This window comes from Neopelma chrysocephalum, unplaced genomic scaffold, assembly GCF_003984885.1.
Source record: "Neopelma chrysocephalum unplaced genomic scaffold, ASM398488v2 Primary Assembly neopelma1_96926, whole genome shotgun sequence".
NCBI lineage: Eukaryota > Metazoa > Chordata > Aves > Passeriformes > Pipridae > Neopelma > Neopelma chrysocephalum.
Window position 1 is genome coordinate 280,476 of NW_020925569.1, and position 19,066 is coordinate 299,541.

The 19,066-nt window shown below is 38.3% G+C and overlaps 1 protein-coding gene across 2 annotated transcripts; it reads right to left on the reverse strand.

The window, feature by feature from the left end:
• Positions 1-1,581: 1,581 nt before the first annotated feature.
• Positions 1,582-18,143, reverse strand: PSAT1 (phosphoserine aminotransferase 1). 2 transcript variants are annotated; one of them, XM_027670690.1, is made up of 9 exons: positions 18,014-18,143; positions 15,815-15,875; positions 14,568-14,637; positions 13,241-13,446; positions 11,649-11,821; positions 10,101-10,270; positions 6,510-6,638; positions 3,869-4,006; positions 1,582-3,250 (listed from the first exon to the last, which is right to left on the reverse strand). In XM_027670690.1, the coding sequence occupies exons 1-9, from the start codon at positions 18,071-18,073 to the stop codon at positions 3,145-3,147; spliced, it is 1,113 nt and encodes a 370-aa protein (XP_027526491.1). In that variant the 5' UTR covers positions 18,074-18,143; the 3' UTR covers positions 1,582-3,144. The 2 variants fall into 2 exon arrangements, with proteins under 2 accessions (XP_027526491.1, XP_027526492.1); XM_027670691.1 differs by having other exon boundaries at positions 18,010-18,091.
• Between the last annotated feature and the right edge of the window lie 923 nt (positions 18,144-19,066).

Here is a 19,066-nt window from a genome sequence, read left to right on the forward strand (position 1 = left end):
TAATACATCAGTAAACGATGTCTTCTATTCCTGTTTTATTCCAAACATCTACTTGGAAGTCAAGAATAGGCTTAAACTTTTTACATCCAAACATCCCTGGGTACATCTAAAAATATTAAGCCAGTTATAAGTTAAAAAGAAAAAAATGGGATTAATTTAAACAGAAACAGGAAAATTCATGAAAATACAGAGCATCAGCTGACACCAGAGCAGGACTGCCCACACTGCTGTCATATGAGTCATTCATCTCCACTAAAATTACTAGTTAAATAAGAATGTGACAATCCAGACTGCTAATTCTCATGTAATTCTTGTCTGGCTAACAGATGGCAACTACCAAAGGAAGTCCATATCGTGGACAACTGACAGGACTCTCCCAGGACACAGTACCTTCCTGATGGATACTTCTCACCTGGGCTAAAGCCTCACTGCACAGAGCAGAAAGAAGCAGCATGCAACTTTCTCAGCAGCTTTCTCTTGTTAGGCCAGGCCTGGGAAAGACACTGGCTAGGGACTTTTATACTACAAACAAAGGAGAATGCTAGCAACTGGTTCTGTGAAATCAAACACAAGAGCCAGGAGACAGAGACAACCCACTAGAAGATGAACTGAAAGAACTGCTCATTGAAAAGAGCCCTTCTTAAAATTTCCATTCTACATGGGCAAACTCAGATGAGACCCGTATAATACTTCTTTATTTTTAACACCTTTTAATGCCTCAGGATTCATATCACACCAAGAAAAGCTCTACCTCCAATTATTGACCCAGCTGCAAGTGCTGACATAAAAGGAACAGACCAGGACTCTCAGCAACCTGTTGCTGAAGTTCCACCCCTTAATCTGATGAGGGGAATCAAGGTCTCAAAACCCCAAATACACCACTCAGAAGAACAGCTTGGAAGGGCCTAGAACTGCTGCATGAACAAGTCTGAAACAAACCTCAAGTAACTAACTCATCCAGCACATGCTCCAGTTCCCAGTATTCCTGTATTCTTCTCACTTGATATTCAGTCAATCATTGTCTGCTTAATGTAGTCTGCACTCTATATTTTACTTCTACAAGATTTTTGCCTTACTGTGTTAAAAAAAATTGACAAGATGCTAGACACAATTCAGAAGCAGGAAGAGGTTCCCTGTTGGGTTGATGAATCAGCTGCATAAATCAGTGCAAGCTTTTTTGTAAACACACACAAAAGCATGCCTGCTAAGAGGAATGCAAGGCTATTATAAAATAGAAAGGTTGACTAGCTTTTGGAAAAAGGTAAGCCAGAGCTACTATTGAGAGCAAGTACAAAGTTCAGAAGAATAATTTTATAAAGTTAAAAAGCTCAATATGGAACCCAAATTAAATATTAATTATTGGCAGGACAAAAAGACTTTCTGAAGCCTTTTCATAATAATACTTTTGTTTCCACACTCATTATAGAAAAGAGTCTTCTTGGAAAGAAATAAAACACACATGAGGGAAGCTTGCTTTTTAGGGAAAAGGTGGATACCAGAATCTAAAATTCTAACACATGTTATTCATGACTTCTCATCCTTCTGAAAGTGACAAAAGCAAAAAGTTTCACACACTGATACTTCACGTCATGACATGATTAAGTTTTATTTTCTTCACATAATTTGTTTAATTACTTTGTGTTACACTAAGTTGACAAAACACTGAAAACAGTAGTCTTAAAATGATGACTTGTCAGATAGGAATGTAACTAAAACCCAGCACATTCCACTGACTTGCTGTGAAGTTCCATCAACAAAGGGACAACACATCATTATCATTATTAAATTGTTACTACTGTACTGATGTTACATAAAAATAAAAAAAAAATCCCCATTCTGTACCAGAGTTTACAGCCCGAAAACAGCTGCAGTAATGATAAACACTGTGATAGTAGGAGATAGCTTCTATGCAAGTTACAATAGGAGGTTAGTGTCAATATATGGTCATTGGCGGTAAAGTCACAAGTTGAGAAAGAAAAGTAACTCAAGGGTACTATATTAGAAGATCTGAAGATCTTTGCATAACCACAGTTCCTTCTCTAGCCCAGAGTATCAAAGTCTGCAATAAGGCAGAAGGATCAAGTGAGACAGTAGGACCAAAAGTGGGACGTAGTGTCAGGAAAAGGCAGAGAAGTCAAGACTTGCATTTACTACAGCTGGACAAAGTTCCACATACAAAAGCCTACAGAACTGAAACAACGAAAAGGCAGAAAAAGTACTGGAGCAATTGGAGAGGGAAGACATTTAAGAAGCACCAGACAAGCAGATCTGCAGCACTTTGGGCTAGGAAGTCAGTGCAGAGAAATTCACCAATCCACTGAGTGGAATACAGCAATTCAGTTTGGCCCAAAGTTAACAAATTAAGAACAAGTTTTTGGCAGCAGCAAAGATGCATACTACAAAATAAGAATATAAAATTAATAATCTAGGATTTTAATATACAAAATGCATCGAGAAGTAAAAAAATCTTATAAATTGATTTAATCAGACTCATGAATCTTAGCTTTAAACTATCAATGATAATAGGAAAAGAGACCCAGTCCTACAGACTTTAACCACAGTCAGTTATTTGCAATTGTTATGATAGTACTTCAAGCATGGGAGGAGTAGTCTGAAGGCAGGGTTTTCAAGTTAGGAACACTGATATTAACTCCTAAATACTGCTGGTGGTATATTGTTGGAATATATCCAATAAGGCAACTAGATGTCCTTAGGGACCACATTAGCTTCATTGTGCAGTCACAGAGTACTTGTAAAGCATTACAGAAAGTTTACGACAAATTTTGCCTTCTGAAGTTTACTGAAAACAAGACATTGCTGAAGTCCTTTGTGACTAGAAGCAAGAAACAGACTCAGATCCATAGCATCATACAATGCTACTCATGTTTTAACTACACATTGAGAATACTGTTTTTCAAATTTCGGAACTAATCATGATCAGTCTAGGGATCCTCACCTTCAGCAAAGACAAGATTGCCAAGTCATTGCAAGACTGGGCCTCAATCCCACACAGTTAACTGAAGTAGCTACAGGAACTAAAAGAAAATACAACTTGTGTGCTATAGCTGTGCAGTACCACAGTAACTTTCAAACTCTTTAGCTTTTATTTCATAGATGTGCAGCATGGCTCTAACCCATGGGCATTTATGACTGATGCATCTGCATGAAGCTTCTCATGAACGTTGCAAGCTTCTGAACATCTTCTACAGTCACCGCATTATATAAAGAGGCACGGATTCCTCCCACAGATCTGAATTGAAAAGAAGAGAGGAGAAAAAAACCAAAAAGTTTTGTATATTCTAAAAAAAACCCCCACATTAATAACATGCACAGACATTTAAACCCATCCCTACTCCAAAAGGATAAAACTCACATTTTACGTGACTGAGAAGCACTATTTAATTCTTCAAGGCAAGCTTGCAATCTAGAGAAGCTTAGTATTTATTACTTATTTACAGCTCCAAAGCTGTAGCTCTATGACATCAAAAGCTAATCCCACAAACACTACTGAACATGGGAAAGAACTCTTGCCACTAGGCAGACAAGCCACCTGAGAGACTTCATACAATGACACCATCTAACATCGAGTGACACCTTCTTTGGCATTTGCACAGAGACAGATTTGCCAAAGAAAGCAGAATTAAGCAGAATGCTCTCTGAAGCCCACCACCACACCTAAGCACTAGCTGAGCTACCAGTAGTCTCTGATTACAGTCTCTAGACTACTCTCAAGTGATGCCAAACCAATATGAGAAAGAGCTTATGATGAGAAAGGCTGGTAAGTCAATGCACAATGCCTGCTGCTGTATCACTACTGTAGTAATAGTTTGTTCTGCATAGGAAAGAGATTCGTCTGACTAATACTTACCGATGTCCTTTCAGAGATATCATGTTAAGTTCCACAGCCTTCTCAAGAAATTTCTTTTCCAGGGCTTCATCACCCTTAACACTGCCAATACGGAAAGGGATATTCATTCTGCTTCGGTTCTTTCTCTCCACTGGACATCTAGAAAGATTGCAGAATGTAATACTTAGCCCATTTCATGCTAAATTTATGTTTTCAGCTATATACAATTTCAGAATGTGAATAATCACATCTGTTTAGAACCAAAGTTGATCCTCTATAATCAAAAAGGTCATTACTTTCTGTGAAAGAAAGCAATCTTCCTTTTTTAACCAAGGATATTAATGGAAATGGTAAAGTGGAAGGCTTATTAACCCTTCCTGACATACTCAAAATTGCCCCAGAGAAATGTGTAAGAGGCTTGTATATAGATCAAAAAAAAAACAAAACAAAACAAAACAAAAAAAAAAACCACAACACCAAAAAAAAGAAAAAAAACACTCCAAGAAAAACCAAAACAGAAAGAAAACAGTTACTTAGGATAAGTGAGTTTAGGTACAGTGAATTTTGAATAAGTCTCAAGGAGTTTCTTTTCTTTGTCTTCAAAGACTGACACACTTATTTGTACTCAGCTAGTCAAACATGATACCAGAATCAGACTCAGCTAAACAAAGGTAAAGGAAGTATAAAAATACAGCATTACAAAATTTCCACAGACATCAGTGACTTCTGTTAGTGGTTTCAGTCCACTTTCTAAATCAGTATTACTCAGAATCATCTCTTCAAGGAGAGAAGAGGCATCTCTAGAACAAATGCAGCATTGCATACATGGCCACAACATATACAAGATGCACCACAGCTCTTTAATACCTTAAAATCCAACCTAATCTAAAGTGGAAAATTCAAAATACATTTCTTTTCTCTTCAATTATTTTGTGAAGGTAAGAAAGGATGGGGAAATGGGAGAAGATTTAAATATCTTTCTTCAGTGGTTGTAGTTACAAAGGAGATATGAAGCCGTCAGATTTATTCTTTCCTCAGACTGTGATGTAGATTCTTGCAGGCATTCATTAGGAGCAAGTTCTCATAAACTGCATGTATATTTCATACCTATTATTATTCTATTTGGCAAAGAAAGGGTATCATTCTTCTTAGTTTCTCCCTTGTTCCTTTGTCCATATGTCTCCATAATGAAAAAAAAAAAAATCATAATACCTGCCTACTCAAATTTTCTGCTTCAGGCTCAACCACAAAAACACTCTTCAAAAAGGCCTATGCTTAAAAGCATTCCCATGCCTGAATTACTGTAGCCATGCTATAGTTTTTAGAATATCCAGTTGCTATTAGACAATCTGACATACCTCAGTGCACAGACTTTGGAAAGCAAACTGCGAATGGCACATAGCACTTTGTGGAAGAAAGGCTCCATTTGCTAAATGGCTTGCCACACTGCTTACCCAGGGAAGCATTCCACAGATTAGGTGGCACATTACAGCTGGGAAGGCATCTTCAGATTAAGTCTTCCTTTTAGTCATGGATACAATAAAAAATTCGCAATCTTAACTGTATTGCTTCAGAAGATGCATTACAGCTCAGTCAGTGAAGCTTGTTCTGCTTTCCCAGATGACTACTTACCATCCCATCTGCATTGCATTTCCCACTAACTGCCTTACAGACCAACTTGACAGAAACAGATTCCTGTTTGTTACAAAATGTTTTTCTCAAGGCTTTATCTCCTTTCTGAGGTTTATGAAAAGTCCTCCAGATTTTGTTGGAGTAGGATCACAATCCCAATGTACTATATATTATGATGAAACCTTATCCCTGCCAATTAAGATTGCAACCAGCTTTAATCTAAAATCCAAATTTAATTTGCCCTATCCTAACTAGGACTTGAAAATTAGTTAAATCCCCAAACTATTGCTTTTATACTGCAAGTGAAGGAAAATATTTTGCATTTTCATACTCAATTACTGGGTTGGTGAATATTAAAATTATTACATCTTCAGCTAGGTCCTGTGAGCTGAAAAATACCTTCCAACAATACGTAAAAATCAGAGGGTTAAATCTGCTTTGGAAAGCCATCAAAATAACTGAAGAAAATAAACAGTACATAAAGTACATACAGAAAATTTATTCCATTTTGAGGTCTGATCTTCTTTTATTTCAGAAAGCATTTCAGTACTTAGCATGATTAGCAAATAAAAATGCACTGCTTGACAGAGAAAAAGCAGATTTTTTGACTACTGAAAGAGGTGGTAGGGAGAATACAATGCAAAAGTGGTCTCTACAATTTCTTTCTTACAGGCCACGTTCTCTGTTTTGTTCTGTGTTTCCCCAAGAAATTCAGTAAGCATACAAACCAGAATCTGCCTATCTGTGTTTGGTATACTCTTCTCCTAGGCTCCTGCATTTTATTAAATTTACAATATGTTTTCAGTATGCTTCAATATTGATCTATACAGGATAACTTGGAGTAACTTCCTACTGGAATGGAAGTCAGCCTTGGGCAGTTACCAAGTAAATGGTTTGCACAAATAATTTCTGTGGGAGTCCTCAAAAACGGTGACTTGAAAAATACACTGCAATCAAACTCTTGAAAGTTATGAATATGTTTGGCTCTGTAACAAATATCGAAACCAAAAGGAAAAGCATAGCAACTTACGCATAAAATCCATTAGATTTGTCTATAATATCATAAATCATTTGTGATTTGATTAAACTAAGTTTATCCATAGCTGCAGCTCCACCATTATTCTTTATCCATTCCAGTACCAATCCCATGATATAAATACTGCAAAAGGAAAAGAACATTCCTCAGTGAGATTATTTAAACAGAAAAGAAAAAAGTCTTGTCTAATAGTTCACAAAATGTTTCAGCCACAAATCTGCTGGACCAAAGTTAATCTTTTGTAGCACAGAAGGACATGTCCTGCAGGTTTCCTGCAGCCTTGCAGGGCTCCCAAGGACATCCCTAGACATGTTGCATGGACTGCCAATTTGTTGGCTACACAACTGCCTGTCAGGTCCTAGAAGGAGCCAGATTTAGCACAAAAGTTAATAGCATTCACCCTGTGCAGCTGCTCTAGCAAAAATACAATGGTGAATCTCAAATGCATGTGCATGAATAATGCCAGAAATTTAGCCACATTTTCACAAATGTTAAAAATAAAAACTTTAATCCCATTTCTGTCTAAAAAGACCTTTTGCCCACATGAACTGTGAAGTTTGGCAAAACAAATAATGGTGTAATACACTTAATTATTCATTATCATTCAAGTTCTAAATAGAGATCTGGAAGCCTACTGGCATGACATGGCTTGGGACCAAGTATTTCAAAGCTAGTTACTAAGTGCAACATAAAAAATCCTTGAGGCCTTTTGCCTCTGTGCTTTTCCTACAAAACTCAGCTTGTTCAAGTTCAGGCATTCCCCACGACTACAACAATTTACATAAAAACATGCTCACAAGTTTTCATGGCCTATTTCCAACAAGTTTGTTCTTATTAATTCCTTCATTATAGATTTCAAGGGAGTGCTCAGAGAACATTACCCTAGAAGTTTCCCTAACACCTATCTAGCAGAAGGCTGTTTTAATTTTGCTGCTTTTAATTTCTAAGAGGATGACAGTACCAAATTTTTGAACACTGTAGAAAAGCTGCAGATTAATCAGGGTTACAGATTGCCTTTTATAAGCACCTTATAGCTCTGAGAGCACAATCTTGCCACACTTATAACAGCATGCTGTCAACTACCCCAGTACAAAGGATTTAAGTGAAGTATAGCCTACACCCTTGCCAAATATACAGGGCCACATTCACCTCTTGTCCTCACTTCCTTGAGCAAAACTTCTTGGACAAGTTCACTCCAAGAAGTCAGTCTTACAGTCATTCACAAAGCCGGGACAGATGAAATCTTTTATCCTTCTCTTATGTCAGTGAAAATAATGTTTCTGGAACAAATTTAAATGCAAAATGCATTCCAGAGCTTGGAAATGAGATTTGTATAGCAAATTCATTGCCAATTTTAGCTAAACAGATTAGGGTCATAGAGTCAACTCTGTAGTGCCATGAGTTTAAAGCCATTAGCATCACCTTAATTTATAACATCCCGCTGAAGTAGCTTTTGCAAATTCAGTTAATATTTCATGCCTGTTTGCCAGCAAACCATTAGCAAGTGAAAGGAAAAGAGTAGAGAAAAAGAGAACTAAGAAGCTTTGCCAGTTCCTTAAACTGGAACAGACAGTTAGAGCCAAGCCAAACATGCATATCCTGCCAACATTTCAGTCCATTACATTCTGGATTCTGGAGTATACTCCAGTGTGGGTCTGCAGCATGAAGTGAAATCTGGCAAGACAGTGATCAGAAATGAGAAAGACTGTTAGTTTAACTTTATTTTCTGCTCCCTTAACCTCCCACTGCCCTGTTAAGGTTACTGACAGATACTGAGTTTATACCTAAAGCAGCACTTTCTTTTCGTGAGTTCTTTGCCATGGCTAAAATAAAGCTGCAGAATTTTATTTGTTTTGCTATTCAAACAGAGGAACAACACTGTGTTCAAGTGCTGCGACTAAGCAGAACTTCAGTTTTTCAAATGGAAATAGCTTTGTACTTGGAAAACATGAATGGCCAGATTTAAAAGCTGGCATTTTCAAGTATACAGTGTCCAAAAACAGTATGTGTGACTTGGCAAGTAATCGATCATGAAATAGCAGCTTCATCAGTCACTGGGGAAAAAAAAAAGACATACATACTGCCTATGTTACAAAGCTACATTTAGAAGACAAAAATCTAGAAACACTGTATAGTTAATTCTTAACAGCAGCCCTAAGGATACTGGGTGTACCCAGCCAATAGGGTAGACAGGCTGCCAGCAAGAATACATCATTACAGTACTACATACTCTACAGTACACATATGACTGGGGAAAACAAATTCTGCACTGTAAGATCTGCAATAAACAAATGCTCACAAGATATACTGTTCTTCTGATAAAGACAACTGCCCCTATGTCATTGCAACAATACACTGCAGTGACAATCAGCAGAGTCAGAGATAAAATCAGTATCCCCTCAAATTTTACTGAATTCAAGTAAGCAATGGCATTAAGTTATAGGCCTTACATGCAGGAATCACTGAGCTTTACGCCTATACAGTGCATTTAATATCTCCTGGGACTCATGAGGCAGCCTAACATTGCAAATTCTGCCATGTATGAACAAGATGTTAGAGCTGAGACTTACACTGCCTTATCAGATTATGTGAATGAAAAGGAAATCTTACCTTGAAAAGTAGAAATTGTTATTTTCAAAGTGATTTTTTAAAAATGACGGAAAAAAGGATACCTGAATTGAATTATTTTTTTCTTTTAATCATTTCAGTGGACTCTGGTATAAAAATTCTTCCGATTAAGAATGGGAAGGTATACTGGCTCAAAATCTAAATATTCCAGTAGAAAATCATCATTTCATTAGCTATCAATCAGAAGCTAGGAGATAGCGATTTTAAAAAACCAAGGTGTAGTCTGTTCTGCTTCTTGTATACATGAAATCATCAGGTACATGAAAATTTCATGATCTTGACTGTTAGCAATGATTAGGAAGCTAGATCCATTTTATTTTTGGATACCAAGTCAAACACTGAGACAGTAGTCAAAGAAATACAGAAAATTGTAGTAGAGAATAAAGCAAAGCAATGACTAAACTGCCTTTTAAAAAAATTCTTTTACACTTTCATTTCAAAACCAACAGTTGTGAATACATAGTTTTGTGATACTTTATATTACTTAAAACTTTAATAACAATATTTACTATTTTCCAGTAAAGAAAATCAAGAGGTATCTGGAGTTTCAAATGCTGAGAATAACCTGAGGAGGAAACTGTACTTAGTGTCCAAGAAGAAAGTCTAAGTGCCAAACTACCTATTTGTAATGACCAAAGTATCACCACTGAACTGACTAGAGCTGTGTTCTTGTAAATCAGAACTGCATCCTTAAACTTATACAGTGGAGTAACGACATATAATATTTACTTTGAAAAAGACCACCCCCTTTATGGCTGAGTTGCACTATGCAACCCAAACGCTACTACAGCCACAGGGCTGGACACCCCACGTTTTCACAGGAGTCACATGAAAGACTCCAACATATCAGTGACTTGAGGGCAAATACTCAACTTTGGAAGCTTTTCTAGGTAAGAGCAGCAGATGGCAGTGCAGCAGCTTTCTGATTAAGGGAAAGCACATAGCACGGAGACTTACCTGTAGCATGGTGGAGTGTTATACAAAGAGCTATTCGCTGCCTGTGTTTTGTAATCCAGTACGATAGGGCACTCCTTCAGTGCAAATCCCAGCAAGTCCTCACGTACTATTACAACAGTAACTCCAGCACAGCCAACATTTTTCTGAGCACCAGCAAAAATCACACCAAACTTTAAAAGGAAGAAGAAAAGAAAGACTTGCTACATGCATTCACTTCCAACTGAGTAAAACACCAGTATCCTTATACAACAGGCATACTATTCAGCTGAACATACCAGAGAATGTGTTGAAAATGAGCAAGTTGTAGGTCAAAAGAAGAGTTAGGAGAAGTTCTGATTTCAAAGTGCACTTAACAGCTATTCAACTGAGGAAGATAATCACAAGTTTCACAATTTGCTAAATGTTTATTTAATAACCACAAATAATTCTCAAGGAAGCCTGCCCAAATTTCACACTACTCTGAGCAAATCTACTAAAAATAAATTCAGACACAGCTCACAGTATTTTCAACCCATCTAGTATTTCAGAACAGGCATCATAAAATCCACCTGCTCAAAGACGAAGATCAGGAGAGGCCATGATGAATGCACTAAAAATTACTCCTTTTTGCTGCACACAGGTAAGAAACGTCAAACACGCTACTTCATTAGTCAGTAATACTTCTACTCATAACACATTTTACAAACATAGGCAAGTACTGTGTTCTGCCTCTGTATTATCTGTGAAGCAGACACCATAATTATGCAGCACAGGAAGCTTTGGGAGCTTAAAAGGGGTTACAGATTTCTCATTTAAGAGGCAGGATTAAAAAAATCTGATTCACAGTACCCTGTATAGCCTATATATATACTATCTACAGACTAAATATGATTCAGATGATATTTTTTAAAGTTTGAATTATAGTATATATTATAAATATATAATGGATTAGAATTACTATTCTCATAGTAGTTAATAATGTTGGTCATTTAACATGAGTGCTTGACCCTCAGTCGCAACCAGAACTATCGACAGAGGGACTTTAATGAATAATTTGAGCAAGTAATTTTTGTGAGTGTATGAGCAACACTTGCTCTGCACATGTAATTTACTGTACTATTGCACTTTCAAACTGAAGGGTCTCAAAGTGGAATTCTACTGTGAGCACTTCAGTGTGAAGTTCTTAGCCTGACAGAAAAGCCATGAAGGTAGCAATAGACAAAATTAAAAGTCAGCATTAATTTTGATGGAATGTCATTCAAGTTTCTGTGTACTATGATAGTACACAGTGAAGACCACCAAGACCACCAAATAATCTTGGGCAGCTATAAACATGAAAAATTTTAACACAGTTTAGTAAGTTTTCATGTAAAAATGAGGAAAACAGATAGACGTAGAAATCTCAAACTTGAAAATTCAACACTTCTATCCATGACGAGATATTCAATTAACAAAACATCCTTAATTTCACCGCTCAGCATCTCCGGCCATCCAGACATTTCTAGGCGCTTAATTACATGCATTCAAGTTTGAAAATGCTTTTTGTGGCCACTGCATCCAATACTTTACCTTGGAAACATCCACAGGTCTGGACAGGAAGTTTGATGACATATCACAAACCAAGACGGCTCCTTTGACATCAGGTACAAAATCAAACTCCACACCATGGACAGTTTCATTAGCACAGTAATAGATGTAAGATGCATCTGGATTAAGATTCCAAGTGCTTGGGTCAGGAATGTCTGAGACAGACAAAAAAGAAACCCAGAGATCAGTTGGAGACAAGTAATTTTCTTGGCATGCAATTTTACTTGAACGTGGAACCTAAGTGCAAATGCAGAACAGTTTCACAGTATAAAGTATTAATTATGTTGTTATCAGGAAGACAGTGTATCTGGTGAGCCATCATTAATCTTGTAAAACCTTTTTATTTTCACCCCTTATTTCTCAAACTATTTTCATCAAGTTTACAATTCCAGACTATAAACTACTGTCCTGGGGGCCAAAACAGCATTTGACAGGAATTCAGGCAGCAGGTTCAAGAATCCTCTTGCTGCCTTTGGAACCACTGAAGCATCCAAATTCTCACTGTCAAAGTTCTCTAAAGCCGTGTTTCTGTGCAAACCCAGAAGCATTTCAGTCTCACCCAAGCTGAACAAACACAAGGTTATCTACCTTCCTCCCATTTTAAGCTTTGCAACTGATTTACAAGATTTCCTATGTCAACAGGCAATATACAGGCATGTCCTGACAGCACAGAACAGGTTTTGCATAGAACAAATAATTGCTCTTCCTCTCTTTTCTCCAATCGCTCTTCCTTTCTTTTCTCCTCCTCCTGAGGGGAGACAGAGCCGGGGGAGGGGAAGATTATTTACTGCCTCTCCCCTTATCTACAGCTACCAAATAGTGAATATGCTCCCCCAGACTGGAAAGTTGTAGGTTCCATTCCTTCCTGTGTCTCAGAGAATATAAACTTATTTTCCAAGTTAGTGCCCTAATCACCAGTTAATATACTAACTCATACGGGGATATTCTTGGTCTTTCTTGTTGCCAATCTTCCCCATTCAAATGCTATAATTTGGACCAGAGGGAAGAAAAGTGAGAAAAACCAGCAGTAATAGAAACTAGAACTCATGCATTCCTGCTCAAGAATTATTTATGTATATTCAGTGATACAGGGCTGGGAAAGAGAAGTATTTAGGAATCCTTACAAGTAGGCAATAGAATTCAGGTCTCCCATATATTGGGTGAGGAGGGTTAAAATCCCAGACATGCCTCTAAATTTTAGAGAAATCTCATTACTGACTATATATGAAACTGAAATACCTCACAATATCCCTGTGAATAGCTTAAGAACTCAGTTAAATGTTAAAAGAAACTGAGACAACCCAGACCACTTCTCCACTTAGACACTTGCTTCTTGCCACTTATTTTCTGGAATCTGCTCAGCCTCATTTCACAATTATTTTTCTAGAGGAGACTGTTAAGTCATTTAACAGATCTCCCAGTGACGAATGCTGAGAGATGTGGCAGACAATCTTTTGAGTGCTGGGCAGTCAACTCTAGTTAACATTTAACAGCCCAATAGCTAAGTTAGATCCATTTTTAGAGCAAGGCTAAAAGCTAAGCATTCACGTAGATGGATGCAATAATCAACTTACTTGTATAGGCTCCTAGTTTTGGATGAATGATATTCACTTTGGCATATTTCTCCGCTTCTTTAGCAGCTTTTGCTGACCAACCTCCAGTAACCACATAATCTGCCTGTCTTCCCTCCTTTAAACCAATAAGGTTAAGTGGGACTGCACTGAACTGAGCAGATCCACCTCCTTGAAGGAAAAGAACTTTGTAGTTGTCTGGTATATTTCTGCATAAAAGAAATAATCATTTCTATTATTCCCAGAAGACACAGGATGCATATTACTCAATACTATGCATTTAACAGTAACTGAGGAAGAATGCTGTAATTTTCGAAGACTGTTTGCCAAGATGTTAGACCCAATCCCACTAACTTACCTCAGCACTGGCCTTGAGTAACAAATATTTAAGAATAATGCTATACATTTCAGTGATATAAGTTTTCTGAATAGCTTTCCTTCCCCGCCCCTGGGGACTGCATTAAACAAATTCATTCCTGAATAGCTGTACTATCATAGTACACAGAAACTTGAATGACATTCCATCAAAATTAATGCTGACTTTTAATTTTGTCTATTGCTACCTTCATGGCTTTTCTGTCAGGCTAAGAACTTCATACTTAAGTGCTCACAGTAGAATTCCACTTTGAGACCCTTCAGTTTGAAAGTGCAATGGTACAGTAAATTACATGTGCAGAGCAAGTGTTGCTCATACACTCACAAAAATTACTTGCTCAAATTATTCATTAAAGTCCCTCTGTCGATAGTTCTGGTTGCGACTGAGGGTCAAGCACTCATGTTAAATGACCAACATTATTAACTACTATGAGAATAGTAATTCTAATCCATTATATATTTATAATATATAATATAATTCAAACTTTAAAAAAATGTGTCATACTACATATAGGAAAAGATCTCTTGATCAATGATTCTAACACACATCCATAGAGCTTATGTTAATAAAATTGGACTTACAAGCAATGCAGAGATCACCCCTATACCACTAGAGAACTGATTTCTATTGTTTGCATTTATTCCTTTATGGTCATGTCTGTCATAAATTCTATAGAGGTGACAAAAATCCAAATTTCAAAATGTAGTCAACTTGTCAGTGTCCAGTAGTCATATAAAAAACATCTTAACTTAATAGGAGCTCTTTGTCAAATTCAAAAATATAAGTATCAGACGAACAGAAGATCAGTGTACTCCCCGAGATTATTACTCTATCATACACAGTACCTATGCATGGAAAAACAACCAAACAGGTGCCTTCATGGAAAGGTCTCCACATTATTGATGTAACTAGAACAACCACAAAATAAAAATAAGCAGAAAGTAATTCACTTACAGCAATTCACGCATGAGATTTTCAGTTGTATTTAAAATTGTTGTGAAATCTGAGGAACGATGGCTCATTTCTTTGATGGAACAGAAAATAAAAATAGCATGAAACAAGATGGTAATACATGAATTTGATTTAAAAATTCTGTTAAGCTTTAAACCTTTTACACTACTGACCCAAAATGCCTGAAGGTTGTCATTCCCAGTTCCCACTGCTATTTCTTTTCTTTTTCCTGACCCTTTCTAAATACCCAGAGAAGACTTATATCTACAGTCTTGTCCAGATACAGGCAAATCCTGTCCATTGACATTTGGACCCACATGACTCTACTACCCCCAAGAGCAACTACGTTTGCAGGGAAAAAAAAAATACTCCCTAGAAAGGTTTAATTTTTCCTCACTCTAAGAATCTCCTCTGCTAATAATGTTGTAGCAAGTATATAATAAAGTACAGGAGTTTGTTTTGTTCTATTATTTTTAGCAAGGCTTCTTCATACAGTAATGGTAATTAAACATTAAGGATACTTAATACTAACCCCTGTTATTAAATCCATAGGCTGCCTTCCATGTGTAGGCATACAATTTAAACATTAATCCAAACTGTGCAGCTGCACATTTTATTTTTAGCAACTAAACAGTTTCATAGGACTAGTAAAGTGCTGACCATCTTGTTGCAATAAATCTTTTGTGCAGCTCGGGTTGAAAAGCCAGTCAGCTACCTATATGGCACAGAAGACATATCCTCCTCATGGCAAGACAATACTACCTTCCTAATGGGAAGGGTGCTATACATCAAATGTATGTAAAGCATTTTGCCATCCAGTATGTAAGATACTATATATGGTATCTACACACATATATACAGACACATGTATACAGTACATCTGTATACAGTATGTGTATACGTACATAGTCTTTCATAGATATGCAAAATCTTTTTTTTATAAACTGCCTATATATATATATATATACACACATCTATTTCAAAGACCTGAAAGTACTAAAGTTTGACATATGACTTGTTATCTTTTGTCTCTAGTCCTTTGTTTTGAATCACTAAATATCAGGCTATGTATCATTTTAGTGTCCTCTAATGAATGGTAGAAATAAACCATGAAACAGTGGTCTCTGGACATACACGCTACCAGAATAAGGTATTAGAAAAGCAGCCGAAATACCAAGATCAAAAAGTCTTATTAAACAATTCTGTTAAACACTGAAATTCTGCAAAATGTAGAATTTTTAAAGTCTTACCAAGAACACTTATACCAAGCCCTTTGTAGTCCACCAAATCTTTCTGTGCTTCTAATAATACCTAACGAAAGAAAAAAAATCCAGAAATAAATTAAGGGATTTTTCAACTATGTGGAGTCACTGATGCATCACACCTATGCCAGCTGCTCTACACTGCAATAACCTGACACTTGTCGAGTGAGATTAACAGAAGTATAGTCACCATAATTTCATTGTATCTGGCAGCTGAAGGTTTTCATAAGATAGCAAACTCAAATCATATGCTTGTTGTGGAGACCATGTTTCAAGTTATTACCTTTCCAGATTTCGGAATGATTTCTAGAAGTCAAATGGAACTCTTAACCTTTACAAAACACCTAATGTTTCCATACATACTCTTTCTAAGCAAGCGTCCTGAATACCCATACCCACCCCTGTATCTGTGATCTTTCACTTGACTTGTATAAATAGGACAACCAAGGTATTGAAGAAAACATAAGGGAAAAGGTCAGCTTGGGGAATTGGATACCTTAAACCGAGCCAACAGGACAATGACTGGTTTTACGGAATGAAGCTCCACACTTTTTGAGGATGAGTCTTTTCTACGTTATTGAAAGTTAAGAAAGAAATGAAGCAAAATTTTGAGACAACCAAAAAAAACAGGTCACTCCTAGAAGTCCTAGCCAAGTAATCTTCTGCTTCAGCCTTCCATTTTTTCCTGTCTTCTCCCATAGCTCTTGAATATTAACGAAGTAGAATGAGATTCTGGCCACTGGATCTGCAGCTTCTGATTTCAGTAAATTCTCGTATGAGAGCCAGAACACTCCTGGCTTTCCTAAAGGAAATGGGAGAAGAGGGAGCCCCAGTAGAACAATCACCAAAACAAATGCTACATGAATGCACCCCAGGATCTAACAAGAAACTGCACACTCTGGACAGGTTCAGGAACAAGAGATCTACCTTGCTGACAGGGTATCTGCACGGCCTATAAACTGTAACAGCTGGTCAGCAAGAGGTCATCTGAAAACAACTGTGCTGCTTTTCATTTTAGCGATTAGTTTTAAATACCATGTTCCACAATCAAATTTATCCATGCCAGAAAAGGGGGGAAAAAGTGAAAGGGAGCACACAGACTACTAGAACTGCTTGATAAAATCCAGTTCTGCTAGTAATATTTATCAGACAATCTGCCCATGCCTGACAATAGACATCAACAACACGTCTTATAATGGCCACAAATTGCTCCATCCACCTTCATGCTTCAGTGAGTCTGAGTACTTCATGTGAAGCACAATCAAAGAGAAACAAGCGAGATGATAGAGTAGTCCACATAAGAACACAGCATTTCAAGAGAAGAAAACATATTAATAATACAGAGTTCAGCTATGACCTACTCAAGCCCTAAATCCAGTTTTCAGTAGTCTGTCAGAGACCTGGGTACTACAGCAGTCCCATTGAGAGCACCTTTTGGAAACCAAAGATTCAAGACAGAACAACAAATTTCTTGGCAACCTCATCTACAAAGGACATTTCCGAGAGAAAAAAGAAGGGGGGGGGAGGAGAGTGGAGGGAGAGGGAACAAACAAACAAACAAACAAAAAAATCAAGTAAGCTGCTCTGCAGCAAATTCATTTGCCTAAAGAAACTTTCTAAAGAAATAACACGTCTATTCCCTTCCCCTATGAAGGGAACTAAGAAAAGAACCAAGAAAAAAAATAATTCCACAGTACATAACCCTTAGTTGAAAGTCAGATGCGTGCAATTTGGAAAAAAACACCCTCTCTCCATATCCCACTGGGTAATCCACGGCTGCTGATGCAACATTCCAGAGGGTTGAGTCTACGCTACACTCACTATAATTTCTTAAATAAAGACGACTCATGGAATACTCTACACAGCTACCCTTCTGCACAGAGTACCTACTTCCCATCCTAAAACTAACGAAATGCCCTTGATGCCATATGATCTGGTTTGGAAAAAAACCGACTCCGAGAGCAATCAAAACACACTAGGGCTCGCTTCCAAAACTCCGAGCTTACCATGGCAGTTCGTTGGGTGGAGAAGGGAGAAGAAAGGAGGTTTCGGCGCTGTGCGGCTTAACTCTTTTAATGACTATTTACTCGAGCTTTCCCAGCCGCTGCTTTGCAGCCGGCGCCCGCAGGGAAGCCGTGAGGACGAGGACACCCACCCGTGCCGTGCCCCAGCCCGGCCCTTACTCACGGAGCGCGGCAGCTTCGCCGGCCCGGCCCCGAAGTTCGCCACCTGCCGCCCGCCGTCCATCGTACTGGGGATGGTGTCACTGCTGACTCCGGCGGTCCCCCAGGCGGGCCGATATAAACCCCCCGCCGCCGGGAGCCTGGTGGGGTCCGCCCCTGTCCCGGACGCCCATTGGCAGCGCGGCGGGGAGGCGGTGGGACCGGGCGGGGCCGAGCGCAGCGGGGAGCTGGCAGCCCGTGCCGCGATTACCGTGACGGGGCTTGATCTGCCTTTACCTACCTGCCTAGCGTTTGGGAAACCTAGTGAACCTTGGCGAAGTGCCAGCGCACACGCAGCCGTCGGTGGGTAGACATGCAGGCAGGCGCACGCACACACACACAAAGAACGCATGTCCTACTGTAACTTTACTTGTGCTTTTCCCCACGCGGTTGCTGCTGCAGGGTTGGGACACTTTTTCCAAAAGCAATCTGCATGAAGACGTGAGAAATTACAAACAGCGATCCACAGTGATGCCCAGAGAGGTTGTGGAATCTCTCACTGGAGACATTCAGAACTGTCTGGATGCAATCCTGTGCCACGTGCTCTAGGATGACTCTGCTCAAGCAGGGAGGTTGGACCAGATGACCCACTGTTGTTCCTTCCATACTGACCAATTCTGTGATTCATCTTTAAAGAGGTAGTTTTACGGTACCCAAATGTTCTCATATTTTGGGTGAAATTCTTTCCTCATAGAGGAGGAGGATCCCTGCCTTCTCCAACCGAAAAGTACCAGCATGTTGCGCACTGTTTTCCTGAAAAGTTTGTTGCAGGCAAATTGCCACTTGAATTCATAGGAAGAGAATAAAACCAAGAGAGCTCTGAAACTTAATTCATTTCACAGATAGCAGAGCGTGGACTTGCCTTGAGGTCTGCCAAAGCCTAGGCTAATATTCCTGAATATTAAACCATACTTTCCACACATACCTTGGTTCATTGAAAACATAGAGGTTGTACAGTTAAACTGTTGTAACTGAAGGAAAGATATTAGCTCACCCAATTTCTTCTGGTTGTTTTAGG

Bases quoted from the DNA above. Each gene is read 5' to 3' on its own strand.
- PSAT1 (XM_027670690.1), bottom strand. From the start codon at position 18,073: ATGGACGGCGGGCGGCAGGTGGCGAACTTCGGGGCCGGGCCGGCGAAG. The intron at 15,876-18,013 runs GTGAGTAAGGGC...TTCTTTCGTTAG, and splicing joins CGGCGAAGCTGCCGCGCTCC to GTATTATTAGAAGCACAGAA. The intron at 3,251-3,868 runs GTAAGTATTAGT...TTTTCAATTCAG, and splicing joins ATATCTCTGAAAGGACATCG to ATCTGTGGGAGGAATCCGTG.